Source organism: Oryzias latipes, chromosome 5 (genome assembly GCF_053564925.1).
Source record: "Oryzias latipes strain Hd-rR chromosome 5, Olatipes_Hd-rR_3.1".
Taxonomy (NCBI): domain Eukaryota; kingdom Metazoa; phylum Chordata; class Actinopteri; order Beloniformes; family Adrianichthyidae; genus Oryzias; species Oryzias latipes.
Window position 1 is genome coordinate 20,472,446 of NC_136241.1, and position 15,987 is coordinate 20,488,432.

The 15,987-nt window shown below is 37.5% G+C and overlaps 1 protein-coding gene and 1 long non-coding RNA gene across 11 annotated transcripts in view; one reads left to right on the forward strand and one right to left on the reverse strand.

The window, feature by feature from the left end:
* The window catches only part of dnai1.2 (dynein, axonemal, intermediate chain 1, paralog 2), a 395,863-nt gene extending 380,627 nt beyond the window's left edge, over window positions 1-15,236 (forward strand). Inside the window, exons 1-19 of one of the 10 annotated variants that reach the window (XR_002873294.2) lie at window positions 96-235; window positions 2,307-2,380; window positions 2,536-2,591; window positions 2,983-3,123; window positions 3,247-3,306; window positions 3,402-3,521; window positions 3,738-3,822; window positions 3,958-4,075; window positions 4,201-4,244; window positions 4,349-4,599; window positions 4,736-4,825; window positions 4,908-5,004; window positions 5,100-5,179; window positions 5,747-5,895; window positions 6,148-6,247; window positions 8,881-9,066; window positions 9,796-9,927; window positions 13,165-13,284; window positions 15,002-15,236. Coding sequence is in view for 9 of the 10 variants with exons in the window: in XM_078947451.1 (XP_078803577.1) it covers window positions 2,311-2,380; window positions 2,536-2,591; window positions 2,983-3,123; window positions 3,247-3,306; window positions 3,402-3,521; window positions 3,738-3,822; window positions 3,958-4,075; window positions 4,201-4,244; window positions 4,349-4,599; window positions 4,736-4,825; window positions 4,908-5,004; window positions 5,100-5,179; window positions 5,747-5,895; window positions 6,148-6,247; window positions 8,881-9,066; window positions 9,796-9,897 (1,749 nt within the window). In the remaining variant the exon portion in view is untranslated. Of the gene's footprint in view, window positions 1-95; window positions 338-2,306; window positions 2,381-2,535; window positions 2,592-2,982; window positions 3,124-3,246; window positions 3,307-3,401; window positions 3,522-3,737; window positions 3,823-3,957; window positions 4,076-4,200; window positions 4,245-4,348; window positions 4,600-4,735; window positions 4,826-4,907; window positions 5,005-5,099; window positions 5,180-5,746; window positions 5,896-6,147; window positions 6,248-8,880; window positions 9,067-9,795; window positions 9,928-10,762; window positions 13,332-15,001 lie in introns of those variants that run through there. The other 9 variants (XM_078947451.1, XM_023955020.2, XM_023955023.2 and 6 more) reach the window with 9 other exon arrangements.
* On the reverse strand, window positions 8,788-13,169 carry LOC110015138 (uncharacterized). Its single transcript, XR_002290253.2, has 3 exons — window positions 13,001-13,169; window positions 12,760-12,797; window positions 8,788-11,145 (listed from the first exon to the last, which is right to left on the reverse strand). It is a non-coding gene; the product is annotated as an uncharacterized LOC110015138 (long non-coding RNA).
* Window positions 15,237-15,987: the final 751 nt, after the last annotated feature.

The following is a 15,987-nucleotide window of genomic DNA, read 5'->3' on the forward strand; positions in this document are numbered from 1 at the left end:
GAACTCGTAAAAAATACATATAAAAATAAGCTTTTTATTGAGAATATTTTTTCTATTTATGGCCAATTTATAAATATTACAAAAAATGAGCCAATGTGAAGACAGAAATGTATATATTTTTTTATTCTTAGCAAAAATGACAATTTCACTTCCTACTACTTGACCGGTGGTTGTCTTAGCAACGCTTACACAGCACAGACACAACCGGAGGCAGCCGTTGGTGAGGACCATAAACGTAAGTAGAGTACGGTAAATGTTTGTTTTTCTGGTCATTTTTGTCGTTTAAAAGGTCACGGTGTCTGACCACGATAAGCATACCTGAGTACATTTATCAAAGGTAAGTGACCTACTTCTAAATAAAGCTGGCAACAAAATTCGTTGAAGCTTGAAAACTTTCTAAAATTAGTGAGGCTAGTAATTATAATGTTTTTACATCTACTTTATAAATGTTTAAAGTAATAAAAACAAACTTGTGTCCAAGCTTTTATTAATAAACATTGCTGAAGTGATCAGCATTCACACTCATAACTATTTGTGACTTGCAAAGATTTAAAACCTTGTTTTTAGGCGTTTAAGATATTTGACCAGGTTTGAAGTTGTTTTCATTTATCTTTACTTTACAGGTTTTCAAGATTTTTCTTAAAATCAGCACAATTGAGAATTGCATGTCTCATTAAGAGCTTGGATCTAGGAAGTTTATCTTTAAAATGCTCCACACTCTTGGAAAAACAGAGAAACCTGATATCAAACTCAAATCGCTCTGTAATTTTTAGTTACGTTTAAAGGATGTTGTTTTAAAGTTCAATGTGTTGCAGTACAACAAAAAGTTCTAAGAATTATTGCCATATTAAGATTAAAGAGGATTCATTTAAATGGGGCAATGTTTACTAAGATTTTGTTCTCATTTTGTTCTCAAATTTAAAAAAAATCCACTTAAGAAACTAGTTTTTTGTTACTGTTATCAAAATGAACTACAATTACGTACAAAAAAAACTCCATAAAATACAAACCTTTTCTTAGAACTAGCAAAAATAACTTATCATTGGGTTGTATACCATTTCATTTCAAGTACTCCTACTTAACAGTTAGCTTTTTAGTTTATTTCTCCTTTCTTGAATCCTTGTGTGGAGCTCCTCGTTTCTGTTTTTTGATATTTTATAATATTTCTTGTTAAATAAAAATGACTTACTACACAAACATCCTTTTATTACTTTCTAGTAATTTTCTTACGATGAATGTTCTGTTCCTATTTTCACCTCTTTTTTATATAAATAGGTTTATATAACAGAGATTTAGTTCTTCATGTCTGGATTCTCATAATGTTTTTCTAGCTACTTTTTTAATGTAACATTTAGACCTGCTTTATTGCTGATAATGTAGTTTTCTATCTTCTCAGTGAAGCAGTTGTGTTTCTAAAATGGAAACAGTTCTGCAAAATACAGGTTTTTTTAATCAATCGCAAAAGTAGTTTAGATATTAAGCTTTTGCAACAAATATAAATATAACATAAATGATCATTATGTAAACATATTCTGTTCATTTTCTGTTCTCTCTGGCCAGAGTTCACAAGTCCCGCTTTATTATGGCTTTCACCTAAACATCGCTCCTTTACTTTTACATAAGGGTTACTATAGAATTTTCGTTTTTATTTTGTTTATTTATGATTGTTTAGTTCTCAGGTGTGCAACCTTTACTGATAAAAGAGCTATTTGGGACAATTTTCAACTGCCAAACTCAGAGAGAGCCACAAAGTCCCATTTCATTATTTAGACACATACTCTTAATTGATTTTGTGGCCTATAAGCCATTCATTTATAACCTTTAGCTTTCAAATATTTACAATAATTGTATTATAACAGTGTTATTTATCTTTTTACCCTCCTTACTTCCAGCAATGTAAATTTGCCCTCCATAAAGGGCATTTCTAAAGCTGAATATATCCAAATCAGTGCATTCTATAGAGTTAAATCCTTTTGATATCTATAGAGGAAATTTGGGGCTTTTCCAGCAATACCAAGTTTGGAGGGGCGGGGCTCTGGAAATTGTAGTTTTTGTTGCATTAAAAAAAAATTTGACTTGACAACTTTCTTTTTGATAATCAGGTGGTTAAATAACATTGTTAATCTATTATAGTTTTGACAGCAGCATATACAAGTTCCTTTCAAAATAAAATAAACCTCAAATCATTGCATTATTCTTCAAAGCCAAAGAGCCCCAATGGAGGTATGAAAGAGCCGCTGCATGTGCCTCTAGAGCCTCAGACTGCAGATCCCTGGTTTAGCTGTTTTTGTCTTTGTTGCTCACAGTGTGATGGAGAACAATACTTTGCACCAAGACCCAGATGATGCTCAAAGCTTGATGGCCAATGAAGACATTAAAGGTAGTCATCTTTGTTAACATTTATGCTGCAATTCTGTTTCTTGTAGTTATGAGGTTTCTTCTTTTCAATCAGAGCAAGAGAACACGTGTCTTAAAACTGCAGAATACTGGATCTAAGGTTTTCCAAACCTTATTTAACATTTTTACTCTTCTTAGAGGAGACAACAGTTCAAGCGGGAGGAGAATCTGAAGAGGATCGTGCAGAAGCTTCGGTACAAATGACGTTTTGTAGCTTAAATAGAACTAACTTAACCCTTGTGCTATCTTAGATGACCCCACCCTTACATTGACATGTTCTCCCTACCATGACAAAGGTGGATAAAGGTGGAAAGATTTCATGTAATCCATGGACACCAGTGAAGATCACAAATCATTGAAGAAAAAACGTTCAGAGCACTGTCTAGTGGGTCTAGATGACCCAACTCCCAATGTTAAAGTGCCCAGGATAGCACAAGGGTTACGCACAATTCCTGTAATAAATTGTTGCTTTGAAATGATCAAAAAATACATGACTGTGTTTTCTATATGTGGATAATGGCTAAAGAGTTGGACTTTTCCTGCTCATTGGTTCCATAATGTCACTCTCTTGATGACTTTCTCTAGGTTTCACCTGTAAAAGACAGAACGGATGCAGAGAAAAACCTAGAAGAAAACAGATCACACAGTACTCTGTCTGAAGCAGATACGAAAGAGCAGTTTGTCTTTAATGAAAAAGGCACACAGATATTGATAAATCCCACAAGGGTAAGAAGGACCAGTCTTTTTCATCCTGGTTAAAATAATTGTTTACAAATGTGAAATTTAGAATGTTCTTGATAAATTTGTTGTGCCGCTTTTCAATGGAAGAAAACCATGTTTCTCTTGCAGAGTATAAACACGCAGACAGACGCCACACTGCATTGCAGCTTCTCTTCTAATGTTAATCAGGTATGGGATTCTTGGAATTTGGTTAGCATAAATGTTCGGACACAGAAAAAAACAAAAGCAAAATATTGGGTTGAACTTTATTAATATGTTTACAGTGGGTGATATATGATGCTTACAAAAAAGAGCTTAAGAAAAGACAAGAGCAGGAGGGTGGACACCTACTCAAGGAAAATAGTGACACGGGCAGAAAGAAAACACTGCTGATGGAAACCAAGGTTTCATTTTTCTCTCTGTTTTATCCTTTCAAAATAATTGTATACTTTGACTAAGCAAAGCCACACTTTTCTGTCTTAGGGGTGGTGAAAATAGCTTGTTTATTGTCTTTAAAACCAGTTTTTGTATTTGTATATTGCATAAATGTTGTGCATCATTTAATGAATATAATAATTTATTTATTTTTAAACATATTCCGGGGGTTTTTTCTGCCACAGATTGATGAGCTTTCTAAAATCCGTGAGTCATGCAAGTTAATGGAGCGAGCTGTCGTTCAAAATAGCCTCTGTGACATCGCAATAGGTGAGTCCTGTTAAATATTAAAAGAAAATAAGCTAAAACTATATATAAATATATATATATATATATATAAAACCGTGATGCTATGGTAAGCATAGATTCTTCTTTTCTTTTTTTTTTACTTTGATTCCCTTATAGATTTTAAATTCTATGAAGATCCCTCTGATGAGTTTATAGGCCATGAGGGAACCCTGATGCCTTTGTGGAATTTTCGGTACAAAGGAACCAAACACCTGACGGTTAGTGCCCTCTGCTGGTAGGTTCACGCATCTACTGTTTAAATATTGTCAGTGAGATTTCTGTGACTTCACATAGGGGTTATCTGTCGTTGATGTGTGCCCATAAATGGTTAACATCTATTCTGTGGATTATTTTTAACAGGAATAGGCGATACTTGGACATGTTTGCTGTTGGAATGGGAACTGGTGAACCATGACACTTTCTAGGATGCAATCTATTCACACGTGCACTAATTTAAAAAAAAATGTGTTCATTTGCGTTTTCGTATCCTCTGTCCTGCTCTTCCCAGAGGACTACTTTGATCAGCAATGTGGTGGCATGGTTCTCATCTACTCACTGAAGAACCCCACTTACCCAGAATATGCCTACAAAACAGCCTCTGGCGTCAGGTGTGTCGATATCCACCCGCATAAGTCCTACTTGGTGGCAGCAGGCTTCTATGACGGCAACGTGGCCGTCTACAACTTGAAGGTGGAGAAACTGAAGCCTGTGTGCGCGTCCAGTCCAGAAACTGGGAAGCACATGGATCCAGTCATACAGGTGGGGAAAATGGATTATAGCCAAAAATGTTCCTCTCACAAACACAGTCTTAGATGTGGAAGATTAAAATATATGTTCACATACATTTTTATAAAAAAACATTGATGTGTTTATTTCTTTACATTTTACTGTGAAGCTGTGCTGGCAGAAAGATGACATTAACAACAACCACAATTTCTACTCTGTGTCACTTGATGGTCAAATTGTATCCTGGACGCTGGTTAAGGTAAAGTGAGTAATGATGACATGCATGTTTTTTGCATACTTGAACATCTCTGGCTGCATGGCCTTTTTTGGAATGATTGCAGAATGAGCTGGTTTTTGCCGTCAAAACCAAACTGTCACTGCAAAACCCTTTCACTGAGGGAACAGGAAATGAAATCCTCAAAGAGGTCTTCTCCAAAGGTCAGGTTCATGTACAGTAAATAACCACACTTTCATTAGGCTTTATTTGGATTTGCACTAACAACAGTCTATGCCTTGATGTTTCTTGTTGACAGTTTCTTGCACATCAATTGACTTCCATAAAGACATTCCCAATCTGTTCTTAGTTGGAACGCTAGAGGGAATGATACTAAAGGTTTGTATTTTTACTATATTTTATTTTCGGGAGTAAATGACTGCATTTTTAAATGACCATAATTGAGCTTTCTTCACACTTATATCAATATTTTATTATTTAAAATGTGTTTGAAATAGCAGGGTGGCTATGGATAATCATTTTGACTCTGCTTTTCTTTTTTAATGAGTATTGTAATTCAAATCTGGGTACAAACAGGTCAAGAAGCAGCTCCAACTGAAGCAACTATTCTAAATAACTCTACCGCCACACACTTGCTTGATCCAACTGCCTTATAAATAGTTATTTTTCTATTTGTAGTTAGAGCTGATAAAAGCCTTTTTTTAATGACTGAAGTATTGTCTCTGTAACTGTGCTGAGCTTCAGTTCTGCTGATGAAAAAGGTGGAGCTGAAATGGAAATGCAAATCTGAACATGGAAACCGTTTTGTTCCGGTTAAAAGCTCTTAACAGTATGCATGTATATGTTTTTTCCCAATACCTTGAAGTACTTCAGCTTTACCTTTTGTTAAACCTTTCTTTTGACCCTTTGTATGGCCAAATATTAGTTTTTTTCTTCTTTTTTCAGTGTTCTATGACATACACCGGCCATCCCATGGAGGTCTATGATGCTCACCTGCTTTCAGTTGGAACTGTCAAATGGAACCCTTTCCATCCAAAAGTATTCATCTCTTGCAGTTGTGACATGACAGTGAAGATCTGGGACCACACTGTCACGTAAGAATCATCTAGCTTGTTGAGGAAACAATACGGTTTTTGACAGAATCCTTAGTTCTCTTTGCAGTTGGAATAGAACCGGGTTTATCCCGGTCTCTGAACAGGGAATCAGCCCCTCACCATTCCTTTGGGCTCTTGAGGGGTTGATGGGAGTTTTACCAGTCAGTCCACATGTGTTGTGGATTCTATCATAAATGTAAAGTGTTTATGTTCCCATAATATTTATTCTCAAAATATCACTATCTTTTCCAGTACTCCAATTTCCAACATTGACCTAAAAGAACCTGTTGAGGATGTTGCGTTTTCGCCACACACCTCCACTGTGTTTGCTGCTGTGACCAGAAGGGGAACAGTAAGTCCTTCTATGTTTGAATTTTTACACTGAGCTGTGATCGAACACTTTCTCAGTTCATTGTATTTACATAGTGTTCCATTAACAGGTGCCATACTTTAAAAGCTCAAGCAATAAAGCTGTGATTACAAAAAATAAATAAATAGATTAAAACAGTAAAATCCCTTAATCAGCTGCCACTTTCTCCAATTGGGGGGATTTTAGAGCTTGATAGAAGCTGTCCGGGGCAAATGCTCCGGGAAAAGTCTCTGATGACAGACAGGTCCTATAGGTGATGAGCCAGAGGAAAAGTGGTTCAAACAACACTTAATAAAACATGTCAAAATAGGTCTGTTGTGTTGCCAGGACGGTTATTACCGGGGTTCTACCTTGGGGCTTGGGCTGTGGTTGGGTGTTGTTGGGCCCATTCCCATGGGACCCTGTAGAGTTCAGCTCATAAAACCCACATTTCATTGCTTTCCTGTGGGCCCACCATCCACAGGCAGGACCACAACAGGTCAGGGGATTTTGGTGGCAATAAATGGCCCAACCATCAAAAATGGACTTTAATTGTCATGCCACAGAATGTCACCACACTGAGTGGGAAGGAGGCTGAGCCCATCTGAGCGGTATTGGCTAGAGATGGGAGGGCTCGCCTCCACAAACAGTTTGGGCTTAAAGCCAACTTCTCTCAAAAGGGATCACTGACAAGGGATGGGCTGGTTTGGGTTTGCACTCCCAGCTCAGTCATCGTGTCGGGTCTCATACCTGCGCCTCGGGGTCGGAGACATTTCAATTTCTGTGGTCTCGACTTATAAGAGGAGTGATGGCAAGTACTCCACCTGGTTACTCCATTGTTCTTCTAGGATACATCAACACCCATGGGGTAACAATGCCTGGAAGAACAGGATTGGGGAGAAAGGCCACCCTGACCTGAACTCGAGTGTTATCTGTTATTTGACGTCAGTATCAGTCACAGTTCATCCATAGCAAACATCCTGCTTGAGCACATCAGTGCACATGCCAACAGGACACTCAAGGAGGAGGTCAATGATTACATTTGTGCTTGTGTCATCTGACCTTCAGCCATGTTTCTTGAAAAAGGGATCCAGACTGGCTTTATAGCCTCTGTCAGACCTGTCAGGAATAATAGCTTGGCTCAAGGTTGCCACCCCGTCACGTATGCTGCTGACATAAAATAAGTTAGATAAACATCACATATTTATTTAAATTTCCCCATCTGTTTATGTTTGCACTTTACAACACCCCTGAGTGTTCAGTCTGACGCTGTCTGTGTGAAAGTGAACTTAAGTGATGGACAAATTCAGCCACTTGCTAAGCTTCTGTGATTTACTTGCACCATTTCGGACATAATGCCTGACTTTATTAGGCTCTGTTATTGCAACTGAGGAATCCCACATAGGCATGGATCGCATTTTGTTTGTGATTAGGTTTACAAGATTAATTCATGGATGTTATAGCCTTCATTGTGGCATTTAAATAAGTACATATCATAAAACGCTCTGTCTTCTTTAGTAATAAGCAAAACATTCTGTCTTTGAGTTAAATTCTTCAAACACTAGAGTTGATCTGCAGGAATGTGGCAGCAGCTTGACTCAATGTTCTCAGTGTAAAAAATTTAGAAGCAGTTGGATCCTGTTTTTTTTCTTTTGTTTTTTGTTTTTTACCAGGATGTAGTTATATCTCTCTGGAAACCTGGTCTGATTTTGAACAAGTAAAGAGAACAGTGATGTATTTTTCACATTCAATACTGCAGTCGCCATAGATGATTCTTTAATGTCCCTAAAGAATAGCAGCTCTGCAGCAGCACATTGTTCACTCAGAGAGGCTATAGATCACCACTTGACTGATGATACTTATTCATACTTGAAAATGTCAGAGACACCAAAGTGTGAGTGTGATTGTGTACATGTGTCATGAGGATAATTAGCTGTCTGTTAGTTTGAGGTGTAAGAATGACACCCAGATGGCTGGTGCAAAAAAAAACAAACCTGCCTGTTTTTTCAGTCTGAGCAGACTGTTTAGGAAGTAAAGGTTGTTCCAAACAGCAGAACTTAATTGTTCTGATTATCAAAGACATATGTTCTGTTTAGCATAGCTTTTTAAAAATATGATGACATACAAATAGTATATATTTGTGCACTTTTTCTAATAGTGGTGTTTTTCATAAATTCGTACAATTATGAATGCTTTGTTTTCAAAGAAAATGAGGTTCGGTGTAGCAAAGAACCTGAACACACAAACTAGGCAGAACAAAAGTGAACTGAGGTAAAACATTTGATCAGAAGGATGACAGACAGGAAGCTTTACGGATGATCAAGAAAGACTCAGCTGTGGTGATTAGAAAAAAATCAAGTACAGATTAAATTCTTAATTTTTGAAAAATAAAAAGACAGAGCTCAATCAGGTCTACAGAAACAAAACGCTCTAATAGATTATAACTCAGATAGTAGTAAGTTAGTAAAATACGTAGATTAAAAAGACAGTTCAGTGTACTTTTGAAATTTTTGTACATATTTTACACTAAGCAAAATACTCAGTTATGGAAAAAAAAGAAAACCTTTTATTAAATTACTTCAGAATTGAGTTTGGTTAGAACTCAATGATACATTTAATATATTTCTCTTCTTCAGGTTTACTTTTATGATGTCAGCATCAGCATATATGAGGCTATCTGCCAGCAGGAAGTGGTGAACAAAAGGAAAGGCCAGTTGACCAAACTGGAGTTCAATCCAATTCATCTCATCATCATAATTGGGGACGGAAAAGGCTGCATCCACAGTTTCAAACTGTCTCCAAACCTCCGCAAAAGACCCAAGGTAAGAGCCTTTCTGTTAAACTTTCAAATAGAAAAATGATTGCAGTCAGGATTCAAATCATTGAGTGAAAGCTGTGATCGTCTTCCCAAACATAAATGCTGTTGAGAAAATAAAGAAAAACAAGAGATTTATCATCACGAGGAAGTAACCACCTGGAGTTTTTCTGCTAATTCATGAAGCTGTTGTTAGGCTGAGGAGGGATCACAGCTTTCATTACAAACCCAGGAAAAGGAAGTAAAAAGTAACCGAGTCACAATTCAATTTTCATCTATTTAAACCAATTCAAGAAAGGAAGGAGCAGACATTGCATCGATCTAACAGAAATAGAACTATTTTTACAGCACAATTAAACATGAGGTTGCTTTGCCACATTATTGTGTGTTTGGTTTGAAAAGAAAAATACAACAAATATTGTATGAATGTCAGATAACAACAGACATGAAAGTGTGCTTAAAACGAAATGTCTCCATAGACCCTAAAGAAAAGTGGGTTTTAGAAAAAAAACACACATGTATTTAATATTTTATTAGCTTCATAAAGTAGTTTTACCTTTGCTCTTGTCCTATAATGTTCCTCATGGGTTAATTGTTTTTCCAACTTTATCTGCAACTAACACATTTTGCACAATAAAAGATCTGTCACAACAGGACTTCTGGATGTTTCTGTGGTCTATTTAAAGACCTCAAAGAAAACAAGTCCAGTAAAATGTTTCCTTTTTTTTGTGTGCAGAACAAGAAGGGACAGGAGATCCCCATAGATCCACAAGAGGAAGTCGGCAAGTTGGAGAAATTTCTCATCTCCAGACTGAATGCACGCCAAAGTGCACCATGATGCCGCTGCTCTGCCCACAACAGCAGTACGGTACAACTGTTTTTTACATTTTCAAACTGCACACATTAGCATATGCAGTATTGTTGACAAGTCTTTCTCTGGAAGGTCTGATGAGTTATTATTCTTAAGTCATCAACAGTCTTTGGTTCCCTTTAGTCTTTGCTAATATACAGTTACCCGAGGCATCGTCAGATTTCTACCTGAACTTGTTCTGTGTCAACAGTTCAGGTAGATTAAGCAGGAAATATACATTTATGAGGACCAGTCCGTGGATGTTTTAATGTCCGATTTGCAGGATCTGTTTTGCTTTCTGACAGCTCCAACCTGGTCTCTCTTCAGTCCTCAAAGCTTTCATAGTTCTCGTTTGTACCTTTCTAACCTAGTGTTGGAATCAAATGTTGCAACTATGGGACAACATTTATAAATATATAGGAAGATAGTTTCTTCAACCCTTCACAAATACACTTTTGTAACGATCTAGACACTGTCATTCCCTGTGCTTTGGTAAAGAAGAGTTACTCAGCAATTTTCAGCTATTGTGAAACAAATTTTGACTGCCATGGTGCAGGAATCCGAACACAGTTACACCTTTAAATGATTACAGCAGAAAAACCTGCAAAAACATTAGCTTAGCACTGAGCGGCATATTTATTACATATTTGTCAGCAATTCCTTTTGTTTTATTCTGAAAGTTGTCATTAAGATGCTCTTACTGTAAAAGTCCCTAAATCTGTGTACAGTGAGCTCACAAACACACCTTATTGAAGGGGACGCTCAGTTGAAATAGCCACACTTTCAATCCAGATCCCCTGAAATAAAAAGGCGGTCTTTTCTGTCTGTTTACGTTTGATTCCTGCTTGTGCAGTCAGGAGGTCAGCAGGTAATTGTGCTCATTCCCCCGCTGGGCTTCTGGCTCCCTCTGCGTCAACACAGACAGCCTTTCTGGGCTAGAAGGCACCCTGCAGGCTCGACAGACGATCAGACAGAGCAGGAGAAGGAGGACGGCAACACATGTGTTGCAAGCAATGGCCACCAAAGCAGCTGCAGACAGTCCCGGTGGTCTTTCAGCAGGTTCCATCAGCTCTAACAGCCGTCAGCTGAAATACCGGGTCTGAAGCTGGATCCCGGACGCTGCTTGTTTATCACAGACAGACTGAGGATAAGGATCATTATTGCAGGATGTGATGGTTTTGCACCCGTCTGCAGGATGACAGCTCTGTGGGTCGTTCCAGTGAATTTCTCCAGTGTCTGTGGAAGAGGAGCGCATCCCACAGTCAGGAACAGCTGAGCAGAGAAGCAGCAGCAATGATGCTAAAGACATTCTGTCTGAACAACACCTTTTTTTTTTAAATCGTCATACATACGTTGACAGACTCATAGTCAATAGGGTTATTTCATTTTTCTTTGTTATCCCTGTTTGCCTTTTTTTTTTAAAAAAAGCAGTTCAAGTAATTATAAATTATCAATCAATCACTTTTTTTTATTTAGATTGCTATAGAATGCATGGTGCTTGACATAAAAGACATAAACATTTGTCAAAACAATAAAAAGTCAAAAAACACCATAAAATTAAAACCAAAAAAAATTAAAAGACAAATCGAAAATGGGTTGAAACACAGTGGCTAAAACTTTGAGAAGTCACTGAACAGAAAGAAACAGTAAAAATGTACAACTGATAAAACATAAAAGCCATTAAATATTTTAAAGGCAAATAAATAAGTCAATAACTTAATTAAATTAGTTATGTAAATGCTAAGCTTAAAAGATGCATCTTTAATTTAAATTTAAGAATGTCTGTTAACCTTAACATTGAAATAGTTTTCCTTTTCCAAAACAGTTTGATTTCTTGTTATAGAATAGAATAGAATAGAATAGCATAGAATAGCATAGAATAGAATAGAATAGAATGCCTTTATTGTCACTATACACATGGTAAGATTCGCATCACACGCGCATACAGTGAAATGTCGTATCAACCCATTGAAATGAAAAAAAATGCCCATGTCAACAAAAAAGATTTGAAGCCAGACTTTACAAAGAGCAACAAACTGAGAAAATCAGCCAAAAAAAGAACAGAAAACACAACTATTTGTGAACAGATCGACACCAAAGGTTGAATTTTTCTGAGTTGTTTTTGCTCCAGAAAGGTGCAGGCTTAAAACCAATGTTTACCCCCAGAGAACCTCTGTTCCATAAATACCCAAAGATACTCTTCATTGACCAAAATTTCATTCCATAATCAGCTCTGGATTTGCCTGGTTTTGGGTGAATGCACTGAGCTTTAAAAAAATGTCAAGCATCAACAACACTTGAGTTTTTCAAGCAGAGACACTAAGAAAAGACCTTGCAGTGGGCCTAAACTGGGTTTGTGCTTCAACATTTCCCCACCACTTGAGCGAAACACTGCCCAAAGCAGATCCACATCAACCAGAGACTTAAAACGATGAGCTTCTATAGGCTGGTTAACTGGAGAAGATCAGTCAGTCATGAGTACAAACAGGAAGGAGAGCTGAAGCACAGATTCCAGTCATGTGTGCCGTCAACAAGGTTTCTGTTGCAGGAATGGGTGTTGAAGTGAACAATGAATCATGAAGTTATAGCAGGAGGAAGTGGCTGTCAGATAACAATTGCTTTATGTAAACACAGTGCATATATTTTATTATTATTTAGTTCACAGGTTTAGTGATAAATCACAGACGTTTGCACACATCCTGATCTGAGTAAACATAAAAGCACAAATGTGTGATATTGCAGAAGCACAGCAACTATTATGAAAAGAGAAATGTTTGTTTTCTGCTGCTGTCAGGGTGGTTATAGTTAATGGTGGCAGATTCATAAGATTTATTTACAGAAATTAATTACCTTTCAGGTGGGATTTCCAACTTTGCTACAGGACTTCACTGTGAAAATTCAAAGAGGAACAAATTCATTTTAGTATTTCATAAATAAATAGGATTACTAATTATTCCCATGTGCTCACAGATTAACTGACTCCTAAATAACTTTAATCCAGCATAAATCTACAACAATAGAATCTTCATCTGTTCCTAAATTGAATGAAACTGTGCTGATTGATCTCTATCTGCAGTGGTTTCTGACTTACCGGACAGAACGAGCCAACAGTTTAGTCACCGCATAAACATCTTTGCATAATTCAGTTGCCTCCAAAGCTTCCTTTCCAAGAAACGGCGATGTCTTATCGAGCTGCCTGCCACTCTCGTCTCTCATTTCTCCCTCCTATCTGCCCCCATGCATCACACATGACAGGCTGTGGCTGCAGGAGCTCCCCGCCAGCAGAGGTGGAGTATCAGGGGGAGGAGCTGATGTGATGCAAGACGATGTCAGTGGTGGTGGGGACAGATTTTGGAATCACAGATCAAAAAACAGGTTATTTATTTGAGCTGTTTTACATATATATATAAAAAAAAAGAAAAGCAGAAGATAATGACAAAACTATGATCCCAAAAAACAGTTTTGTTGGTCATTTTAGCAAAGAGCAAGTTTATAAATCATTGCTTTGACTCAAAGTCCTAGAGCATCTCCCAATAGAAAGTGGTTTTAACCCCCTTGTGCTATCTTAGATGACCCCACCCTTACATTGACGTGTTCTCCCTACCATGACAAAGGTGGATAAAGGTGGAAAGATTTCATGTAATCCATGGACACCAGTGAAGATCACAAATCATTGAAGGAAAAAAGGTTCAGAGCACTGTCTAGTGGGTCTAGATGACCCAACTCCCAATGTTAAAGTGTCTAGGATAGCACAAGGGTTACGTGTGTGTAAACTGTGTACTTAGAAGCTCCTTAGATCAATATTACTATACTCAGAATAAGGTAGTATCACAGTCATGACGCACAATGGAAACATGCTGACTGTTCTTCACCCTCACTCTTCAGTACAAAAAATTGCTTTTAAACAAATGTTTGTAATCCATTTGCAGCTAATTCATTTTTAAAGTGACGCCTATTCATTTTCTTTATATGGTCTGAGAGGAATGTTTGGCCAGTTGGATGGCTCCGTGGCGCATAGGAGACTAGGGTTTATTTCCCAGGGGACCACAATGAGCTTTATCCAGTGTGGGTCCTTGGGCAAGACACTGCAGCCTAACTATGTAGCCACAAGGTGGCCGACGTCTGGGTCCCCCAGTGCCTGTCCCACGCCTGGTAAAATACAGGGTTGTGTCAGGAAGGGCATCATATGTAAAAATCTCTGCCAAACCACCTGTGATAGCTGACTCCCTGAAGGGATATGCCAAAATGTGAACAGTATGAGAGGAATGTTTGAGCTTGAGGGCTCTCTAGAGGCAGAAAATGTTATTACAGGAGGAAAAATAGCAGGAAGAAATGACTGGGCTGACCTTTAAATTGAACCTTTAAAACTCTGTTCTACCTGAGCATTTTTCAGACCTTCAAAATAAAATGTTAAATCGAGTCATAAATTATGTATGCTTTGCAGAAAATGTATCTTTTTTTGTCATCCAGCATTTTTATGCAAGAAAATATTGGATAATTTAATAAAACTGAGTGGATTATTGATTTATATTTCTTCAGTTTGTGTTTCTTTTTGTAACTACAAGGGATTTATTAGTTTAAAGACTTCCTGTATCTTTCAGCTACAAGCAGTGAGGGTGGATTGGTTTCCGCAGTGTCTCCATATCCTAATGTTTTGTACTGCAGCGAAATATTTATTCAAAATTGTTTTTCTCTGAAATTGTGGAAACATTTCTAATGATGTTTTCTATGTCTTGATGTGATTTTTTCTTGTTTTTTTGCATCTTTAGGAAGGCAAATGTCATAAGTGTGTTTTTTTGTAATTTCCTCCTACAATCAACCCATGACAGTGTGTATGCTGTGTGTGTTTGTGCATGCACACAAACACACACAGCATTAACATAATAGACAAAAACCTGCAGGGGTTGAACAGTGTAAACAGCATCATCAGCTGCAGGAGAGCGTGGCAGATAATGTAGCACAGAAAGAAGCTGTCTGAGCATGCTCAGTTCAGCCTTCACATTTTAACAGTTTCAACACTCACCTGTTTGTGACACGGTTCTGAAACTAGGCGGTAAAAAAGGAAATATTCTCTTTTTTTTTACCATTACAGGGGTGTCCGGTCCTGAGGCCATCTTTCCAGACTGTAACGCCACATGATTCTTCTTTTGTATCTGGATAAGCTTCTTTATTTAATGTTTGCTCTTCACACATTTCATTCATTCCAAAAAGACTGTTATGCTATTTTTCGCTAAAGGTTCAATCTCAGGACTTGAAAATTTGTATTAAAATGACTGTAAACATTTTGTTTTGACAACATTTTGACAAATAAAGCAGATTTTCTCGAATATTATCAGCATTTAATGATTTGACACATCGTTTTACCTGTAAATTACCAGCAGATTGTCTTCCACGTCCAGCAGAGGTAAAAGAAAGCAGAAATCCTGAAATTCTCACTCAGGGAAATATTCCCCTACTTTTGTATTCATAACTTTTCATTTACATAAAGACAGGAACATCCTTTTTTTACCGACTAGGAAATTAGTTCATTTAAAAATGAGAACGTTTAAATCTTTTAATTGCAGGTGCAATTATCATCTGCTACCGTGATGGGACTGGCTGTCATGACAACTGTCAGCAGCAGCGGAGAACTTGCTAATAAGGGTTAGCAGCCTCAGAAAATAGCAATTAACTGCACCTCTGCTTGGAGTCCACGTTATCGCTTCAGAGGAGTAAAGAGCAACAGACAAATCTCACAAACAATGATTCAGAGGAGAAGGCATAAATTAGTCCTTCCTGACCTAATTGCACAGAGACGCTGAAAAAGAAGGAAGCATGAAAAGCAGATTTGAATTAAGAAGAAAATTTGTGCGCATGCAGGTCTGATGGATCTGAACAATGCTGCTCCCATTAATACATCTGCAGTGAGTGCTGACATAAGTCATGTATGGATTTGGTTTGGAACATCTTCAGATTTCCTTGCCTCTTCTGAGAAGTTCACTCCAAAATGTGAGCCTGCCTCACTCAGAGCTGTGTGGAAGGATGTGTATCGGTTTGTGTTCAATTGAAGTCTCTCTACATTGTTTTGTGTTTTAATAA